Consider the following 19381-nt stretch of genomic DNA (forward strand, 5'->3'; position numbering starts at 1 on the left):
GGGTCACAAATCGGGTCTGAACTGATACCAAAAGATTGGGATCGTCCCCTGCATATTCTCAGATGATAATGCCTTGAAATTAGAACTAAATCACAACAAGAAGTTTGGAAGGACCTCAAACACGTGGAGGTTAAGCACCATCCTGCGAAAAGATGAAAGGGTCAACCAGGAAATTAAGGAAGAATTAAAAAGATTCATGGAAACTAATGAGAATGAAGATACAACCGTTCAAAATCTTTGGGATGCAGCAAAAGCAGTCCTAAGGGGGAAATACATCGCAATACAAGCATCCATCCAAAAACTGGAAAGAACTCAAATACAAAAGCTAACCTTACACATACAGGAGCTAGAGAAAAAACAGCAAATAGATCCTACACCCAGGAGAAGAAGAGAGTTAATAAAGATTCGAGCAGAACTCAATGAAATCGAGACCAGAAGAACTGTGAAGAACTCAACGAAATCGAGACCAACAGAACCAGGAGTTGGTTCTTTGAAAGAATTAATAAGATAGATAAACCATTAGCCAGCCTTATTAAAAAGAAGAGAGAGAAGACTCAAATTAATAAAATCATGAATGAGAAAGGAGAGATCACTACCAACACCAAGGAAATACAAACGATTTTAAAAACATGAACAGCTATACGCCAATAAACTAGGCAATCTAAAAGAAATGGACGCATTCCTGGAAAGCCACAAACTACCAAAACTGGAACAGGAAGAAATAGAAAACCTTAACAGGCCAACAACCAGGGATAAATTGAAGCAGTCATCAAAAACCTCCCAAGACAGAAAAGTCCAGGGCCAGATGGCTTCCCAGGGGAATTCTATCAAACGTTTAAAGAAGAAACCATACCTATTCTCCTAAAGCTGTTTGGAAAGATAGAAAGAGATGGAGTACTTCCAAATTCGTTCTATGAGGCCAGCATCACCTTAATTCCAAAACCAAAGACCCCACCAAAAAGGAGAATTACAGACCAATATCCCTGATGAACATGGATGCAAAAATTCTCAACAAGATACTAGCCAATAGGATCCAACAGTACATTAAGAAGATTATTCACCATGACCAAGTAGGATTTATCCCCGGGACACAAGGCTGGTTCAACACTCGTAAAACAATCAATGTGATTCATCATATCAGCAAGAGAAAAACCAAGAACCATATGATCCTCTCCATAGATGCAGAGAAAGCATTTGACAAAATACAGCATCCATTCCTGATCAAAACTCTTCAGAGTGTAGGGATAGAAGGAACATTCCTTGACATCTTAAAAGCCATCTACGAAAAGCCCACAGCAAATATCATTCTCAATGGGGAAGCACTGGGAGCCTTTCCCCTAATATCAGGAACAAGACAGGGATGTCCACTCTCACCACTACTATTCAACATAGTACTGGAAGTCCTAGCCTCAGCAATCAGACAACAAAAAGACATTAAAGGCATTCAAATTGGCAAAGAAGAAGTCAAACTCTCCCTCTTCGCCGATGACAAGATACTCTACATAGAAAACCCAAAAGCCTCCACCCCAAGATTGCTGGAACTCATACAGCAATTTGGTAGCGTGGCAGGATACAAAATCAATGCCCAGAAGTCAGTGGCATTTCTATACACTAACAATGAGACTGAAGAAAGAGAAATTAAGGAGTCAATCCCATTTACAATTGCAGCCAAAAGCATAAGATACCTAGGAATAAACCTAACCAAAGAGGTAAAGGATCTATACCCTAAAAACTATAGAATACTTCTGAAAGAAACTGAGGAAGACACAAAGAGATGGAAAAATATTCCATGCTCATGGATTGGCAGAATTAATATTGTGAAAATGTCAATGTTACCCAGGGCAATTTACACGTTTAATGCAATCCCTATCAAAATACCATGGACTTTCTTCAGAGAGTGAGAACAAATTATTTTAAGATTTGTGTGGAATCAGAAAAGACCCCGAATAGCCAGGGGGAATTTTAAAAAAGAAAACCATATCTGGGGGCATCACAATGCCAGATTTCAGGCTGTTCTACAAAGCTGTGGTCATCAAGACAGTGTGGTACTGGCACAAAAACAGACACATAGATCAATGGAACAGAATAGAGAACCCAGAAATGGACCCTGAACTTTATGGTCAACTAATATTCGATAAAGGAGGAAAGACTATTCATTGGAAGAAAGACAGTCTCTTCAATAAATGGTGCTGGGAAAATTGGACATCCACATGCAGAAGAATGAAACTAGACCACTCTCTTGTACCATACACAAAGATAAACTCAAAATGGATGAAAGATCTAAATGTGAGACAAGATTCCATCAAAATCCTAGAGAAGAAAACAGGCAACACCCTTTTTGAACTCGGCCATAGTAACTTCTTGCAAGATACATCCACGAAGGCAAAAGAATCAAAAGCAAAAATGAACTATAGGGACTTCATCAAGATAAGAAGCTTTTGCACAGCAAAGGATACAGTCAACAAAACTAAAAAACAACCTACAGAATGGGAGAAGATATTTGCAAATGACGTTTCAGATAAAGGGCTAGTTTCCAAGATCTATAAAGAACTCATTAAACTCAGCAGCAAAGAAACAAACAATCCAATCATGAAATGGGCAAAAGACATGAAGAGAAATCTCACAGAGGAAGACATAGACATGGCCAACATGCACATGAGAAAATGCTCTGCATCACTTGCCATCAGGGAAATACAAATCAAAACCACAATGAGATACCACGTCACACCAGTGAGAATGGGGAAAATTAACAAGGCAGGAAACCACAAATGTTGGAGAGGATGTGGAGAAAAGGGAACCCTCTTGCACTGTTGGTGGGAATGTGAACTGGTGCAGCCCTCTTGAAAACTGTGTGGAGGTTCCTCAAAGAGTTAAAAATAGACCTTCCCTACGACCCAGCAATTGCACTGTTGGGGATTTACCCCAAAGATACAGATGCAATGAAACGCCGGGACACCTGCACCCCAATGTTTCTAGCAGCAATGGCCACGATAGCCAAACTGTGGAAGGAGCCTCGGTGTCCATTGAAAGATGAATGGATAAAGAAGATGTGGTTTATGTATACAATGGAATATTACTCAGCTATTAGAAATGACAAATACCACCATTTGCTTCAACGTGGATGGAACTGGAGGGTATTATGCTGAGTGAAGTAAGTCAATCGGAGAAGGACAAACATTATATGTTCTCATTCATTTGGGGAATATAAATAATAGTGAAAGGGAATATAAGGGTAGGGAGAAGAAATGGGTGGGAAATATCGGAAAGGGAGACAGAACATAAAGATTCCTAACTCTGGGAAAGGAACTAGGGGTGGTGGAAGGGGAGGAGGATGGGGGGTGGGGGTGAATGGGTGACGGGCACTGGGGGGGGCACTTGACAGGATGAGCAATGGGTGTTATTCTGTATGTTGATAAATTGAACACCAATAAAAAATAAATTTATTTTTAAAAAAAAGAGTCAGATGCTCAACCAACTGAGCCACCTAGGTGCCCCAGTATCTTGAATTCCTAGGAGGACTACTGACTCTCTTAGAGTGAAAAATGATTGCAAATCGTTTCTGGAATACTTCTATAGCTTAATCATCAGAGATATTTTCCTTTCGCAGGGATTTTCAGTAGATTTTCCTAAGTTCAGGCTTTGTACTTAAATGACCCTGTGCCCAGTGGGACTGATGACACGTGGGTCTTTAGCATCACTCACTCCTAACATGAGGACCATCTCTTGGCAGGTACTTCTTCTCCAAGGTCATGTCTGTCCCATTTGTTATAAATGAGAAGAATGGTCTAAATTTTCATTTGACAGAGGCAGACAAACTGCAGATTTGCAGAAGGTCCTTATGATGAAAATCATGGCTTCAAGGACAGCTGAACTGAAAGAAAAGAATTCTAACTTTCCAGAGCTTGCTGTTTTCAACAAGCATCATGCAGGCTTTTTCCTGTGGTATCACCAAATTAAAGTGCAAATAGATACAAATATGCACACACACAATATGCAAGTCTTAAAGGATTGAGATGAATTAAGAAGCAAACTGTTTGAAATCAAGATATAACTTTTGACAGTAGAGGACAAGCTCAGCCACCTTAGTGTTCCTCTTCAAAGGCATTTTCCCCAAGATGAAAATGAAGTGACTCAACAATCATTTCATGCCTCACCACAACAGCCTGTCCTGCTAGTGGCACCTGCCATTCTAAGGAGGAACCACTTGCACAAACGTAGAGAGAACAGTAGTCTTATAAATAACCTTTTATCAATGACTCAGATTTCAACTGTAACCAACATTTTGCTAATTTGGTTTTGTCTCATCCATCACCTTTATTTCTGAAATGTTTTAAAGATATTCGTGCAGCTTTGATCACTCACCTTGGTCTCTGTTGTGTTTAGAGTTGGAAAGAATGGTAAGAATTACCATCTTTATTTGAAGTTGAAGGAACTGAGGCTCAGAGAGGTTCAGTCACTTACAGGCATAAATATGTAGCTTGTGTATCCTGTCTAGGGGCTCCCTCCAGCCCCCAACCAATGGTCTGGTTATCAGAATTGTCCCCTGTTTGCCTAGGTCATATTGTCCATAGTGATTCCTCCTTTAGCTGCAGAAATCTTCACATGGGGGTGAAAGAGAAAAAAAACTTGGGGGAGAAAGTCAGTGTCATGTTACCAGAGGTTTGTTTTTTTTTTTCCTAAGCCAGAGAAGATGATGGTGGTAGGAGAGTCATTTGACCCATCTTTCCTCCCTCTGCGTGTGGGATTAGGCTCAGGCTCTCACACCATATGGAAAGAGACTCATTCACCAGGTGCCACACCTATTGGAAAAGCTCACTCTGAAAATGAGGATAATGGAAGGGAGCAGAGGTGCCTCCCAGAATGAGTGAAAAAGCTCCTCCCCTTGTCCCTCAGGCTCCCATACACCTCTGGCCCTCCCTCACAGGTGCCTCTGCCCTCCCAGAAGGAGAGATGACAGTGGAAATGCTTTGGTTCCCTAGAGAATTCAGTACTATCCCATTGAACAGTTCTGGGACATGGCACCTAGCCCATTTCAAAAGCAATCACAAGCTATTTATTAAGAACCCGCTTATGTTAGGAGCTGGTATATGGCTATAAAGATGTCTGGAATTACCTCCTGTGTTAGGGGAATGAGATCACCCCAAAGCAATCTCAGAGAAATGTTTGCAGGGAAAAATGAAAGCATGCTAAGGGTGACCATATAAAGGGACTAAGGACTGTGAATGGTTCTTTCTCTGCCCCCTGGTATCAACCCCTGCCTCTTTCACTTTTTTCTGCTATGAGACCCCTAATAACCCAGGAAGGAGGCAAGAGGAACCAAGGGAAAGATGCATGGCATATCCTGGGTACTTGACTGATATTTGATTAAGAGAGGAAGGCAGGAATACCATGCCCACTGATTAAAAGTAGCAGTAGATAGATAATAAACAATGCAGAGCTGTAGTGTCCCAGCTCTCTACCTACAACCTGAGGAAGAGAAGTCTGAGATGGCGACTGAGGGAACGTGACAAAAGAGATTCATGACAAAAGCCACTGAACAGAATATACTTTTAGATGTTGATACAGGGCCAGTAACAGGGACCTTCCTTACATTGGTTCCCTTCCCAGCCTTCATTGCCCTATTCTTTTCTTCCATAACACTATTGCAAATTGTAATTATATATTTAGTTAGAAGTTCAATCTTGGTTTCCACAACTAAACAATACCTGGCATAGTTGGCCCTCAAAAGTTTATTTATTGAATGAATGAATGAATGAATGACAAGTAGGGCTGGAAAAGTAAGGCCAGATGAAACAGTGAGGTTATTACTCCTCTCTCCTCCTTTGGGGAAAATCTCAAAGCATCCTTATTTATTGAACACTTATTATTTGCCAAACATTCTACAAAATTCTGTGATTTATCACATTTGTCCTACTAGCAAACCCAGGAGGAAGTGTGTTCATAGGTCCCCAAGACCCCCCTCAGATTTAATGATTCACTAAAAGGGCTCACAGAACTGCTCAGCAAAGCTGCTACACTCACAGTTACAGTTTATTACAGTGAAAGGATACATATTAAAGTCAGAATCAGAAAAAAATACATAGGGCAGAGTCCTGAAAAGACCAGCCACAAGCTTCCAGTTGTTCTCTCCCAGAGGAGTTGTACAGACACTTATTTGACTCAGCAAAATGCATGACAGCACACATGAAGTATTGCCAACCAAGGAAACTCATCCAAGACTTGATGTCCAGGCTTTTTATTGGAGGTTGGTCAGGTAGGCATGTGGTTGACTTGAGTCTCCAGCTCCTCGAGACGTCAGCGTTCTATCACATGACTCAAGCCTCCAAGCTGTAAATCACATTGTTAGCTTAGACTCTCTGGTATGCCCCAAGGCCCTAAGTAAACCAAATCTCTCTGAACAGACAGGATATACCCAGGGCTTAGAGGTCATCTCCCAGGTCAACTACCAAACCTTTCATTGGAATAGGCAGGGTCTGAATAACCCAGAGTTGTTGACGGTGCTGCACAGAGAGGTGTAGTACCAGCCCCATTTTGTGTATGACCTAAGCTAAGGATCATGAAGGCTAAGTGATTTGGTCAAAGTTACAAAAGCCAGAATGCACACAAACATCCTACTTGATGCGAACATTGGTGTTCTATTGCAGCCTTGTGTCTCCCTTAAAAAAGTAAAATTCTCTATGAAGAAAAGAAATTCACATAGAATATCTCATAGCAGGCAGGATATTCCCAGGCTGATATCTCATACAGCCTCAAATGTAAATGACCAGATTCAAGGACTTCCACTTAGGAAGAGCATAATTCTGTGAACCCTCTGGTGATCTCAAGCCCCCAACTAGCAGACGGTCTTGATCCTGCTGAGCACTGGGGGGTTGGTTCTCCCTTCTCACCAGGGAAGACAAAATGTGTGCACAAGGGCCAGTTAGAACTTTCTAACATAGTCTCCATTGCCCAAAATCTGCTCCAAAAGGATTATTATGGGGAGGGAGGGAGGCATTCTGGCCCAACTGGCTAAGCAGCAAGTAGGAAGTTAGGATCCACGACAGTTAGTTGGCCCTTTGTCTCACTAGTAGAGTAAAATCACATTTATCCTACCCAGCATTCCCAAGGCCTGTTCTGTTAATCCTGCAAAGTGGTCCAGATGCAAATATAAAATCACATGGGCAGATAAAGCTTCTGAGAAGCCAGTCAGCAAAGAAACCTATATGACTTTAAGTTGGCATTTCCTGAACTGGAGTATGGAACACTTTTTTGAATGTATGTAACACCCAATTATTAAAAATCAGGACAATTTGGAAAATATGGCCAAGACTCCCATTTTTATTTTCCAGCTTATGCCAATAAACCTACTTTCAAATTATTATTATCAGTCATATTTATTAACCTTGCATGTATCCTTCTCTTCCCGGAATGCCAATTTCTGGCTATTTCTTGATTAATTCACAATATCATTCATTCTTTGAGCATTTATCAAACACCTCGTCTGCAGGTCTCAGAAACAGATACAGAGATGCATTAGAGACACATCCTGAACTCTCCAATGAGAACCCATAGCCTAGTGAATAATAACTTGAGCCAAAGGCTGGGATGTTTTTTTCTTGGCTCCATTCTCCAAAGATGGTTGATCTCATGACCAGCTCAGGGAGGTGAGCAGTTAGCTCAGCATGTTGATTTTGGCCCCACCTGATGCCAGGAGTAGAGAGAACCAGGCCAAATCCTTTCTAAACCACGGGGAAGTGTCACTAGTGCATGGCAAAGAGCTCATTACATAGTAAGAAATGGGGTTCTCTTCCCAGCTCAGCCTTTTCCCTTGTACTGTGGTGGTTCTGTTCCACTTGGGCTCCTTTTCTCTTGTTATCCTGTTATCAGTCCACATGCCTCCTTTATTATTTTCAAGTTGGAAATAAGCTCAGAGCTCATTGGCAAACTATACCTCCTGCTGTTTCTGGATTCTACTATTTGGGTATTTCACTGTTATGCAGTCTTGTTTCCGGGTTTTTAATATGTGCTTGTCTGGACTTGTTTAGTTTCAAGTGTCAGAAAATAACTCCCAAGTAGTTTAAGTAATAAACAAAACATTATATATATGGTCTTATTTATTAACTAAGTATCCTTCAAGCCACAGCTGGACCTAGGCATTCAAATTTTATTGTCAAGTCTCTTATCTATCTATATCTCTTTCTGCTGCCTTTTGCAGCTTCATTCAAGAAGATGTGTCCTACTGCTCAGGAAACATCACCATTGGTAGTCCAAGGTTTACCTCCTCAAGGCTCATGATCCAAGAGAGCATCTATATGTTAAACCTCAGAGAAGATTCTAGTTGACCCCACTGGAGGCAGATGAGTGCACCATACAAAGCACTATGCTAGGGGTTTTGGGTACTGTGGCTGGCCTGGCCCACAAACCCCTATGTGTGTGGTGTGACCAGAATGAATAACAGGCCCATCAGAAGATAGAGAGCAAACAGGTGGTTCCTCAGAGAAGGAATGCTTGCCGTAATTTTACTACTAGCGTTCATTTCTACAACATGCCTTTATGCTAATGTGTCTGCCTGACCTTGTTTCCTTGTTTCTTGGTTTCACACATTATCCCTCCATCCAAAGCCGTCCTTGTGGCTTTCAGACCCAGTGCGGTGACAAATGAATAGACAAATTACAGAACCGCAGAAAACTTGAGCCTTTTGAATCATAGAAAAGGAAAGCTCTTCAGGCACATACAAGCTCGCATTGGATTATCTGGCTTTCAGAAAAACACAAAGAAAAAGAGTTTGGTAACGACCTGGCTTTGAGACCTCCACACCCACTTTATCTGCATTTCCCCACCCACCTACACCTGTAGAGGCAGAAAACAATTGTGGGTGATAAAAGCTATTACCAACAATGTAACGGGTGGTAGCTGATGTGGAACTCGAGTCATTTTCCCCTGAGAGAACAGTTGAGAACCGGATAGAATCAACCAGCTGAGTCTCTTCAGGTGCTTAGCTTTTATGTGAGGGCTCTGGAGTTCAATAATTCATGCTAATACAGCCAGCAGCAAGCAAATTGCATTCACACTCTATTCAGATTTTGATTATAAAACAGAGGCCCAAATGAGTTTTATGATGGAAAAACATACTTGGTGACTTCAGCTGGATGAAAAGGAATGAGAATGAGAGAAGCACCAGGCCTTGAGGTCACAAGAGCCAGTCGGTCACACTGGCTGTGTGACCTTGTATGAATGGTGAATATCTCAGAACTTCTATTTCTTCATCAATACAATGGGATGATGCCACCTATTTCAGAGGATTTTTAGTTCGTATGAATGACATAATACACAGAAAGTGAAGTAGAGCTATAATGTGAAGCACATTTCTGTGGCCGGTCAGTACCACAATAAATGTTAATTTCCTCCCTCTCTTCAGATTCTCTCCCTCTCTCCCTGCCCCTGCTCCAATCCAACCATTTTTACAACAGGAAGGCAGTGGTTCCTATAAGTATGAATGTAGAGCTGAGATACCAAGGGAGATTGAAGAGAAAGAAGATGTTTAAAATCAATTTATGATACAGTTCCACAATACTTATCTGTACTGAGGGGAGATGGAGGAAAGATGAAGTTGGTCAGGCACTTAGTTCTATCTCAGGGTTTCAAAGTCCACGCATCTTTGCAGAGATTTAAGCACTTTGTATGCAATTTCAGTTTTAATATGCTTGCTCAGTAGTCATTAAAATATGTGGCCACTTGCACTGGAATGTCTTCCAGAAAAGAAAGAGAAAAAGGCAGTTTAGCCATTCACAAAACCTACATCACAACTCCATTGCTCCCATTTTAGTTAGAATAACATATAAAGCAGACCAGGGGCATCAAATTTGGAGCCTGGAGGAGCTTGGTAAAAATGCAGCCAAGACCACGATAGCCAAACTGTGGAAGGAGCCTCGGTGTCCAACGAAAGATCAATGGATAAAGAAGATGTGGTTTATGTATACAATGGAATATTACTCAGCTATTAGAAATGACAAATACCCACCATTTGCTTCAACGTGGATGGAACTGGAGGGTATTATGCTGAGTGAAGTAAGTCAGTCGGAGAAGGACAAACATTATATGTTCTCATTCATTTGGGGAATATAAATAATAGTGAAAGGGAATATAAGGGAAGGGGGAAGAAATGGGTGGGAAATATCAGAAAGGGAGACAGAACGTAAAGACTGCTAACTCTGGGAAACGAACTAGGGGTGGTGGAAGGGGAGGAGGGCGGGGGGTGGGAGTGAATGGGTGACGGGCACTGGGGGTTATTCTGTATGTTAGTAAATTGAACACCAATAAAAAATAAATTTAAAAAAAATGCAGCCAAGAGATTCTGGTCAAATAGGTCAGGGGTGGGGGTCCAGGAATCTGCATCTTGGACATCTTCCATCTTCCACCTATATCTTCCATCATGGAAGATATAGGTGATATAGGTGAACCACAGACTTTATTTTGAAAAACACTGTCTGAGTGGTTAAGAGCTTGAGCTCTTCGGAATAGGCAAACCCAATCTCAAATCTTAAACCACCACCATCTACCTTCATGAACTTGGGCCACTCCTTTAACCTTTCTGATGCCCAGTTTTCTAATAACAGGCTGTCATGAGATTAAATAAGATCTATCGTGGAGTACCTAGCACATGGAAAGGAACACTCATGAACATTAGCCATTGGTATTATTGTTATTATGCAAAGCCAAAGGGGCTTCAGTTCTTTCTCTCAATTTTTTTCAGTCTTCCTTCTTGTTCTTTCGCTTTTTACAAATCCAAATTAACAGTGCCTTAAGCAAGATGGATGTTTATTTTGCTTCCAGACAAAAGACTGGAAGTAAAGGTAGTCTAGGAATTGTCTGGCAGCTCTGTAACTTCTTTCCCTCATTCAGTGTGACCTTCATCCTCAGTGTTCAAGATGGCAGCTACAACTCCAGCAATCATGTCTGCATTCCACATGGCAAATGCAGGAAAGAGAAAATCAGTCTCTCTCAGGAATGACACATCCTAAAAGTTGCTTATATATACCCCATTGGCCAAAACTAAGCTGCCCCAGGAGGCTGGAAAATGTGACCAGTGTTCCAGGTGGCCATGTACCCCAAAAATGTGATTTATATTACAATGGAAAATTGGAAGAAAGAGGGGACAACTATTGCACCTGATCTACCCAGCCCTAGGAATCTAACAGATTCAGATCATTCTTCAGCAATCCTGTGCTTTCGTTCTACTTCTATTTGCGTATTTCTCAGATAAGAAACCAAAAAGGTAGTTGGCTTGGCTTGTTGATCCTAGTCAGCTTGGCTTATTTTCTTCCTAAATTTCTCTCATACCTTTCAGTTCTCATTCCCCAGTTTCATTCATTCTCTTTCTACTATCCAATTTTTTTCAAATAATCTCCATACCCAATGTGGGACTCAAGCTCATGACTGAGAGATCAAGAGTCAGATGGTCTACTGCCTGAGCTAGCCACACACCCCTCTACTGTCCAATTTTAGTAGACGATACAATTATTTCACTGTAGAAAAGTTAGAAAACATGGCTAAGCACTTAGGGAAACCATTTTTTTAATATTAAAAAATATCACCACTTAGCAGTAACTACTCTTAAAATGCTGGCATAGCCATCCAGATAAAAATATACATATATAGGGATCCCTGGGTGGCGCAGCAGTTTGGTGCCTGCCTTTGGCCCAGGGCGCGATCCTGGAGACCCGGGATCAAATCCCACATCGGGCTCCCAGTGCATGGAGCCTGCTTCTCCCTCTGCCTATGTCTCTGCCTCTCTCTCTCTGTGACTATCATAAATAAATAAATAAATAAATTTTAAAAAATACATATATATTTACAATGAAAGCCTAGTTCTCATTTATAATAAAAACATAACTTTTTAACCTCTTCTGTTATATTTAGTATATATTATGAGTAATTGGCAATTTTATTAATTATAGATCAGTGTCATAATTTTAATGACTTAGGATTTTCCATAATTTTTCAACCAATTCCATTTATGATATCCACAACACCATGCTAAGACTCCTAGTACACATGTCTTCGCTCACTTGTCCACTCGTTTCCCTAGGATGAGCTGTGTACCTGTGGTTTTCTATCTCCCTGGGCCCTCCTTACTCTATCCAGGGACCAGGGACCAGCAGAAAAACACTGCTTTATCATCCCATCAGCAAGGGACTGTTCAGGGCTTGTCTCTACCCCTAAACTGCTTGATACTCCTTTTCAAATGAACATCGCAGACTCGGAAGTTTCTCGCAGACTGAAATACTATACTGCCTGCTTACATCCCCTTATGAATAGCAAGACTACCCCCGAGAGAGGGGACTGCTTCACCCCACTGCTGAGGAAAGCACAAAGTAAAATCCAAACCCAGGTGACACTGAAGGGCTAGTAAACATAAGTTAGGAGAACTTTCAGTTTGCCACACTGACTTCAAGCAAGACCAAAGTGAAACTGTTTCTGCATGTAGAAACCTGTTTCAATTAGGAAAAAAAAAGATGCACTTGATTGAAACAATTATTTAGATAGACAACTAATTTAACAAATGATAGTTCTTTAGCTGAGTTTTTTTTTAAGTGATGACTGATTTCTGACTAATTCTTTGTCTCAGTGCTTCCTAATGATCCAAACACTCATGAGGTTTACACTTTGTAGAGGAGACTGAAGACAAAATATGTTACATCACTCGCATATAGCTCTTTCTTTCCTATTTTTTATATTAACTTATTTATTGATTTAAGTAATTTCTACACCCAGTGTGGAGCTTGAACTCACAACCCCGAGATCAAGAGTTGCATTCTTCTCCAACTGAGGCAGCCCAGTGCACCTCATATAGCACTTTGAATTTTCTGGGACTTTTCACCTCAGTTTTTTTCCCCATCAACACCGAGGAATAGGTAAAACTGGTATCAATAACCTTTCCTTACAGATGATGATTATAAGAGATGTCATTTATTGAGCCCATACTATTTATCAAGCAATATGCTAAATGCATCATTATAAATATTTAGTCTTCAGGGGCACCTAGTGGCTCAGTCAGTTAAGTGTCTGCCTTCAGCTCAGGTCATGATCCCAGAGTCCCTGGATCAAGCCCTGTGTCGGGCTCCCTGCTCAGAGAGAAGTCTCCTTCTTCCTCTCCCTTTGCCCCTCTCTCTCCACTCATGCTCTCTCTCACTCCCTCACTCTATCTCTCAAATAAATAAGATCTTAAAAACATTTAGTCTTCAAGACTACCCTTATGAAGTACATATTCTATTTTTACCCCATTTTATAGATGGATACGATTTATGAAAGATTAAGTGACTTGACCATAGTCACATGAGAGGAAAGTGGTAGAGCCAGAATTCTCCCAATTAGTATGCAGGCTCCAGAGAGAGTCACTGACTCACTCAAGTTCACATAGTTATGGAGTCAAGTCCAAAATCCTGTTCCCTGCATATTGATTAAGAACAGGGACTCTGAAACTAGGAAATCCACTATTTCCCTGCTGTGTCTTCTTAGACAAGGTACTAAACCACACTGTGCCTCAGTTGCCCTACTTAGGAAAGGGAGTAATAAGCATCCAACCCTTAGCACATAGGAAGTGCTCATTTGGGACACCTGGGTGGCTCAGCAGTTGAGCGTCTGCCTTCAGCCCAGGGCATGATCCCAGGGTCCCGGGATCAAGTCCCACATGGGGCTCACTGCATAGAGCCTGCTTCTCCCTCTGCCTATATCTCTGCCTCTCTGTCTCTCTCTGTGCTTCTCATGAATAAATAGAATCTTTAAAAAAAAAAAAAAAAGGAAGTGCTCAGTAATCAGCTATCAATGTTCTATCTTCTGTCCCCTGAGCATATAAACTAAGGACATATTTCATTGGTCTGTGCCACACTGCAGGTGCCTCGAGCAAAGGCCTTATGCAATTACCGAGGGCAGAATCCTGGTGACCTGAGGTTTAATAAGGGAGATGTCATCCTTCTCCGGAGACAGCTGGATGAGAACTGGTACCAGGGGGAGATCAATGGAGTCAGTGGCATCTTCCCAGCCAGCTCCGTGGAAGTCATCAAACAACTTCCCCAGCCACCCCCACTGTGCCGGGCCCTCTACAACTTCGACCTACGAGACAAAGACAAGAGTGAGAACCAGGACTGCCTGACCTTCCTCAAGGTAAGATTCTGGGCAGCCGTAGAGGTCACCAGCAACTACACAGAGACTGTAGCAGAACCTGGACTTGTTTAATACTTGCTGATTTTTAAAATGTGTACCTATTTTACACATAAATGTTTCTATGTATGTACGTGTGCATATATATGTACTGTGTGTTTGTACCATTCAAAACTAAATGGAAGTTGCCAAAGAAATCTACTAGTAAGAGTTTGATGAAAATCCTTAAACCTTTTATATTACAATTGCAAAAATAAGTATTCACATCTTCATTCATTCATTCTACAGTCACTTTTGAGCACCTCTTCTTCACAGGCCCTGGGGGATGCAGCATGAAAAAGTCACAGTCTCTGCCCTTAGGCAGAGTAGTAGAAGAGACAGATAAGTGGACAGAAATTTACAAATACAGTTTGACTGTGCTGGGCAAAATAGAGCTCTTACTATCTTTACCATGTATTTGTGAGGACATTCTTGCTGACTAAGTTCTGAGTACCTAATTCTACTCTTTGCAACATTCTATTTAATTGTAAACATTGTATTCAAAGCACTCCAGAAACACACAATAACATAATTATGCCTTTATATATAAATAACCTCTTACAAGATATTATTTTCCAAGCATATTAATTACCCTAAGATTTTTTTTGCCTCTTTTATTTATCAGATAATTTCTCACCATGTGCAAATAATAACACTTTTTTTAAAGATTTTATTTATTTATTCATGAGAGACAGAGAGAGAGGGAGAGAGAGAGGGAGGGAGGGAGGGAGAAGCAGGCTCCATGCAGGGAGCCGGACTTGAGACTTGATCTCCAGGATCAGGCCCTGGGCTGAAGGCGGCACTAAACTGCTAAGCCACCCGAGCTGTCCAGTAACAACACTTTTACTGAAGTCTAGATTACTTTAATTCTGTGTATTCCATATTTATTATTCCTTACACATTCGAATTCTCTCACAAAGGCCAAAGTTGGGGTGATTTTCACTCTTTGCTGCTTATGCTAAGTACACCAGATACTAGAAGTAGATCTGGTATGGAAACTTAGGAAAGGTCTTTTATTTTGTCAAACATTTTTATTCCACCACTCCCAGAAATGAGATTTGATTCAGATTGTCTCAAACTAGATAACCTCACTGTCCTCCATATTTTGAAATACTGAGCATTATTGTCTTGGCACCTCAGACTGAGTCCCTTGTGGAGTGATGCTTAGAAGAATGGCAGTTCAAGCCCACAGATATTTATTGACCATTTACTTTGTGGCCAGGCATTAAACACTGAGCTCTGGAGACACCACTGGAGGTATCTGCATTTTTATCCCTCTTTGGGAATTTGCAAAATTTGCAAAAACTCCATCTGCTCATTTGCTCATTGAACCCATCCATGTGCCAAGCTGTCCACAGAGGAAAAAAGGACAAATCAATGTTCCTACCTTCACAAAGCTGGCAGACTAGTGAAAGGAACAGACACATGAATGGGAAATTATGACCCAGGAACCAGAAGAGAGGATTTGATCCATTCTGGAAGCTGTGGAAGGCTGAGACTACACTAGGAAATTTCATGATCTTCCTAACTCAGCAGGTCCAAATTAAACCCTAGATCTTCCTCCTCAAAGATGTTCTTTTCCTAGTGTTTTCTATCTCAGGTAATTGTGCAGTTTACTCACGTATCCCCTTATTTATGCATGCACACATTCTTTGAGAAATATTTATTGAGTGACTACTAAATGGGAACCACTGTATTGGGTGCTGGGGACACAGAAATGAACAGAGCAGAGACCCTGAGCACATGGAGTTTATAGTCTGATGCGGTAGACAGGTATTTAAGAAATCATAACTATAAATGTGTAACTAAATTGTGATAGGGACAGAGAAAGCTAAGAAAAGGTACAGTGCAGTAATGAACTTTGATTTGGATTCATCTAAATTACTGAGAAGGATGGATATTCAGATTTGGACTGATGAATGGGTATGGAAGTGGAAAGGCATTCCTGGTATGGTATACAGTGAAAAATCAGTGTGTCCTGTATGACTTCTTATAGATGAAATATAAGGATGGGCTGAATGAATGTGTACATATACACACACTAGGAGTCAGAATAGTGGTTAGTTCTTACTGGGTGATGGGAAGGGGCACAAAGGAACCTTGTAGGTGCTGGAAATGTTCTATAGCTCTTGAACCAGTGTATGTTTTCAGCAAAGTTTTAAAAAATCAATATACATATATATGTATATATATATATATATATAGTATATAAAACAGATATGTTTTATCTTCATAGAAAAGAATCTAGGGGGGAAATGTGCTAACAGGGATGTTAACAATGGCTGTATCTATATTGTGGTACAATATTTGTTTTGTTTACTGTATTTTCAAATGTTTCTACAAATCTACTTATCACCTTTTATAACAAGAAAATTTTGAGTAAAAAGACACCTTACATTTGATACATTAAAAATTGAGTAGGGGTGCCTGGCTGGCTCAGTCAGTGGTGCATGCGACTCTTAATATCTGGGTTGTGAGCTCAAGCCCCATGTTGGATGTAGAGATTACTTAAAGATAAAAAAAAATTAAAGTTGAATAGGTTCTGCAAAGTCTTCAAAATTAGAATGAAATTTATTCTGCCTTTTGCTAAGCTAAAAATCTATCTCCCTGTGGCTCCCATATTGATTTCTCCATAAAATTAATATAAACTAACACCCAGATTCTGCTGGTGATTGAAAATTAGAAACATTTCCAAATTTTCTATTGGATCCCATTGTTCCTCCAAATTATTTCTACTCCTCTTATGGTCTTGGTGACCCAAATACTGCCCTTAATGGAGGAAGATTTTATAAATAAATTATGAAAGAGTTACATTTCTTGCACCTTACACCATCTGGGATTCCACTCTGATCTCCACTGAAAGCTTTCGCCACCTGAAAACCGAGAGCAAATGCTGACCTTGAGACTTTGTCTCTTTCAGGATGATATCATCACTGTGATCAGCCGAGTGGATGAGAACTGGGCAGAAGGCAAGTTAGGGGATCAAGTAGGCATCTTCCCGATCTTGTTTGTAGAGGTACGTAAGTATTAAGTCTGCATCTGATATACGCTTACCCTGAAATACACATGTGCCACAGGGACACCTGAGAGAAATGCCTTTTTGATAGAAGGCTTATTTCAGAAGTAACTAAAGTCTCCAAAGAAAAGATGCCAGAAGATAACACCCAGTACTGGCAAGAGTGTGGGGAAATGGGCCTTTTTATTCTGCTGGTAGGAGTGTGAATTGTGCAATTTCTCATGCTCAAACTCAAATAAACCCATATCAATAACATGAAAAACCTATATCTCTTTTGATTCAGCAATTCCACATCCAAGAGTTTATTGTAAAGAAATATTCGAACAAGTATGCAAAAATATATGTACAAGGTGTTCGCCATAGCATTGTGCATAATGGTGAAAAACAAGAAATAATCTAAATATCCAATAAGGATTTCATTTTTAAAAATTATGGTGATGAAAAAATATATACCCATTAAAATAATTCTAAAGAAGAATATAAATATCACTGAGTATTTAGTAATTATGGAAAGAGGTTTATGATTTGTTGCTAAGTAAATAAAATTTGATGGGTATAGAGTTCTGGATTTAGAAGGTCAGAAAGTCATGAAGATCTGTTTCACAACAATATGAATATACTCAACACTACTGCATCCTATATTTTAAAATGGCTACTAAAAAATAAATAAATAAATAAAATAAAATGGCTACTAGGGTAAATTCTTGTCATATGTTTTTTACCATGATAAATAATTGGAACTGTATGAAACTAGCTTTATACATATGTGTGTGTATATATAAATGGATAGAGGACTGGAAGGGTATATGCAAAAATATTAACAGTGGTGATCACCAGATAATGAAAATCTAGATATTTTCATTGTCTTCTGCCAACTTATATATATTTTTTAAAGATTTTATTTGTTTATTCATGAGAGACAGAGAGAGAGAGAGGCAGAGACATAGGCAGAGGGAGAAGCAGGCTCCATGCAGGGAGCCCGACGCGGGACTCGATCCCGGGACTCCAGGATCAGACCCTGGGCTGAAGGCGGAGCTAAACCGCTGAGCCACCCGGACTGCCCCTCCCAACTTATATTTTATAAATCTTCTGAAATGAGCATATATTCCTTCTGGATTTTTTTTAAGCTACTTTAAAAAGAAAACAAAGGAAGAGCACATGCTAGACTATATCTACTTATTTCTCAAGTATAATAATACTATAATCTGGAGTTCCTAACCTCTCTATCCTTGAGCCTCACCTTAGCTTGAGGCAGATCATTACAAATTTAAAAGAGAGTTTCCATTGTTTAACTGCATTAATTGGATGCTTACCAAGCATAAAGCATTAAAAGTGAGAAGTGGGGTGCTATGAGAACAGTAAAAGGCATGCTTTCCACCATCTAGGAAGATAGGGTGAAAACAGAGACATAGTTGGAGATAAAGAGACCAATTCTCTCATTCTTAAGAGCCAAAACAGGTTTGAAGCAAATGGTATGCCCAGAACACTATCCAGCCTGCAAGATTCTCTATAGCTCTTCCAATGTTGAAAGACTGGAAAATGGAAGGAAAGAGGATGGGTCCCAAGAGGCTGGTCTTCTAACAGTGTCTAGTAAACAATATTCTCATTACCAGTGCTTTTTCTCTTCCTGAGGCCCCTTTGAGGCACACACACCCGATCCTCTCCACCTGTTCAAATCTCACTCAGGTTACAAGGATCAACTAGAAACCTGCTTCCTCCATAAAATGTCACCACTAGTTGACCACTCAGTTGTCTCTGTCTTCTCTTAAACACCTGATGGCTTAGACTGCTAGGTCTAAGCCAACACTAAGCAGGTGTTGCTTAGACTGCATAGGCTACTAACACAGAGGTACTCTGTTAAAAAAAAAAAAATTACCTTAACAAGTGAATAAGGAGAAAAAATTTAGAAAACAAATCCATTCAGTGTGACCCCTGTCCTATATATATATGTATATTCAATCATTCAACTCATTTTACATTGAGTACCTGCTAAGTCAGGTCCTAGGCTAAAGTCTAAAGATACAGACAAAGATCCCTGGGTGGCTCAGTGGTTGAGCTCCTGCCTTCGGCTCTGGGTGTGATCCTGACGTCCCGGGATCGAGTCCCACATCGGGCTTCCCGCTTAGAGCCTGCTTCTCCTCCTGCCTATGTTTCTGCCTCTCTGTGTGTCTCTCATAAATAAATAAA

General features: G+C 40.4%; 1 protein-coding gene and 1 long non-coding RNA gene across 12 annotated transcripts in view; one reads left to right on the forward strand and one right to left on the reverse strand.

Annotated features, from left to right (window-relative positions):
* The window catches only part of SH3RF2 (SH3 domain containing ring finger 2), a 132403-nt gene that overhangs the window by 47160 nt on the left and 65862 nt on the right, over window positions 1-19381 (forward strand). For all 11 annotated transcript variants that reach the window (XR_013379710.1, XR_013379711.1, XR_013379713.1 and 8 more), the window contains exons 3-4: window positions 13873-14142; window positions 17099-17194. Coding sequence is in view for 5 of the 11 variants with exons in the window: in XM_077897700.1 (XP_077753826.1) it covers window positions 13873-14142; window positions 17099-17194 (366 nt within the window). In the remaining 6 variants the exon portion in view is untranslated. The remainder of the gene's footprint in view (window positions 1-13872; window positions 14143-17098; window positions 17195-19381) is intronic.
* The window catches only part of LOC144314054 (uncharacterized), a 51116-nt gene continuing 37687 nt past the window's right edge, over window positions 5953-19381 (reverse strand). The window contains exons 4-5 of the long non-coding RNA XR_013379717.1: window positions 8554-9728; window positions 5953-6327 (exon numbers count right to left, since the gene is read on the reverse strand). This is a non-coding gene — a long non-coding RNA (uncharacterized LOC144314054). The remainder of the gene's footprint in view (window positions 6328-8553; window positions 9729-19381) is intronic.

Source organism: Canis aureus, chromosome 5 (assembly GCF_053574225.1).
Source record: "Canis aureus isolate CA01 chromosome 5, VMU_Caureus_v.1.0, whole genome shotgun sequence".
Taxonomy (NCBI): domain Eukaryota; kingdom Metazoa; phylum Chordata; class Mammalia; order Carnivora; family Canidae; genus Canis; species Canis aureus.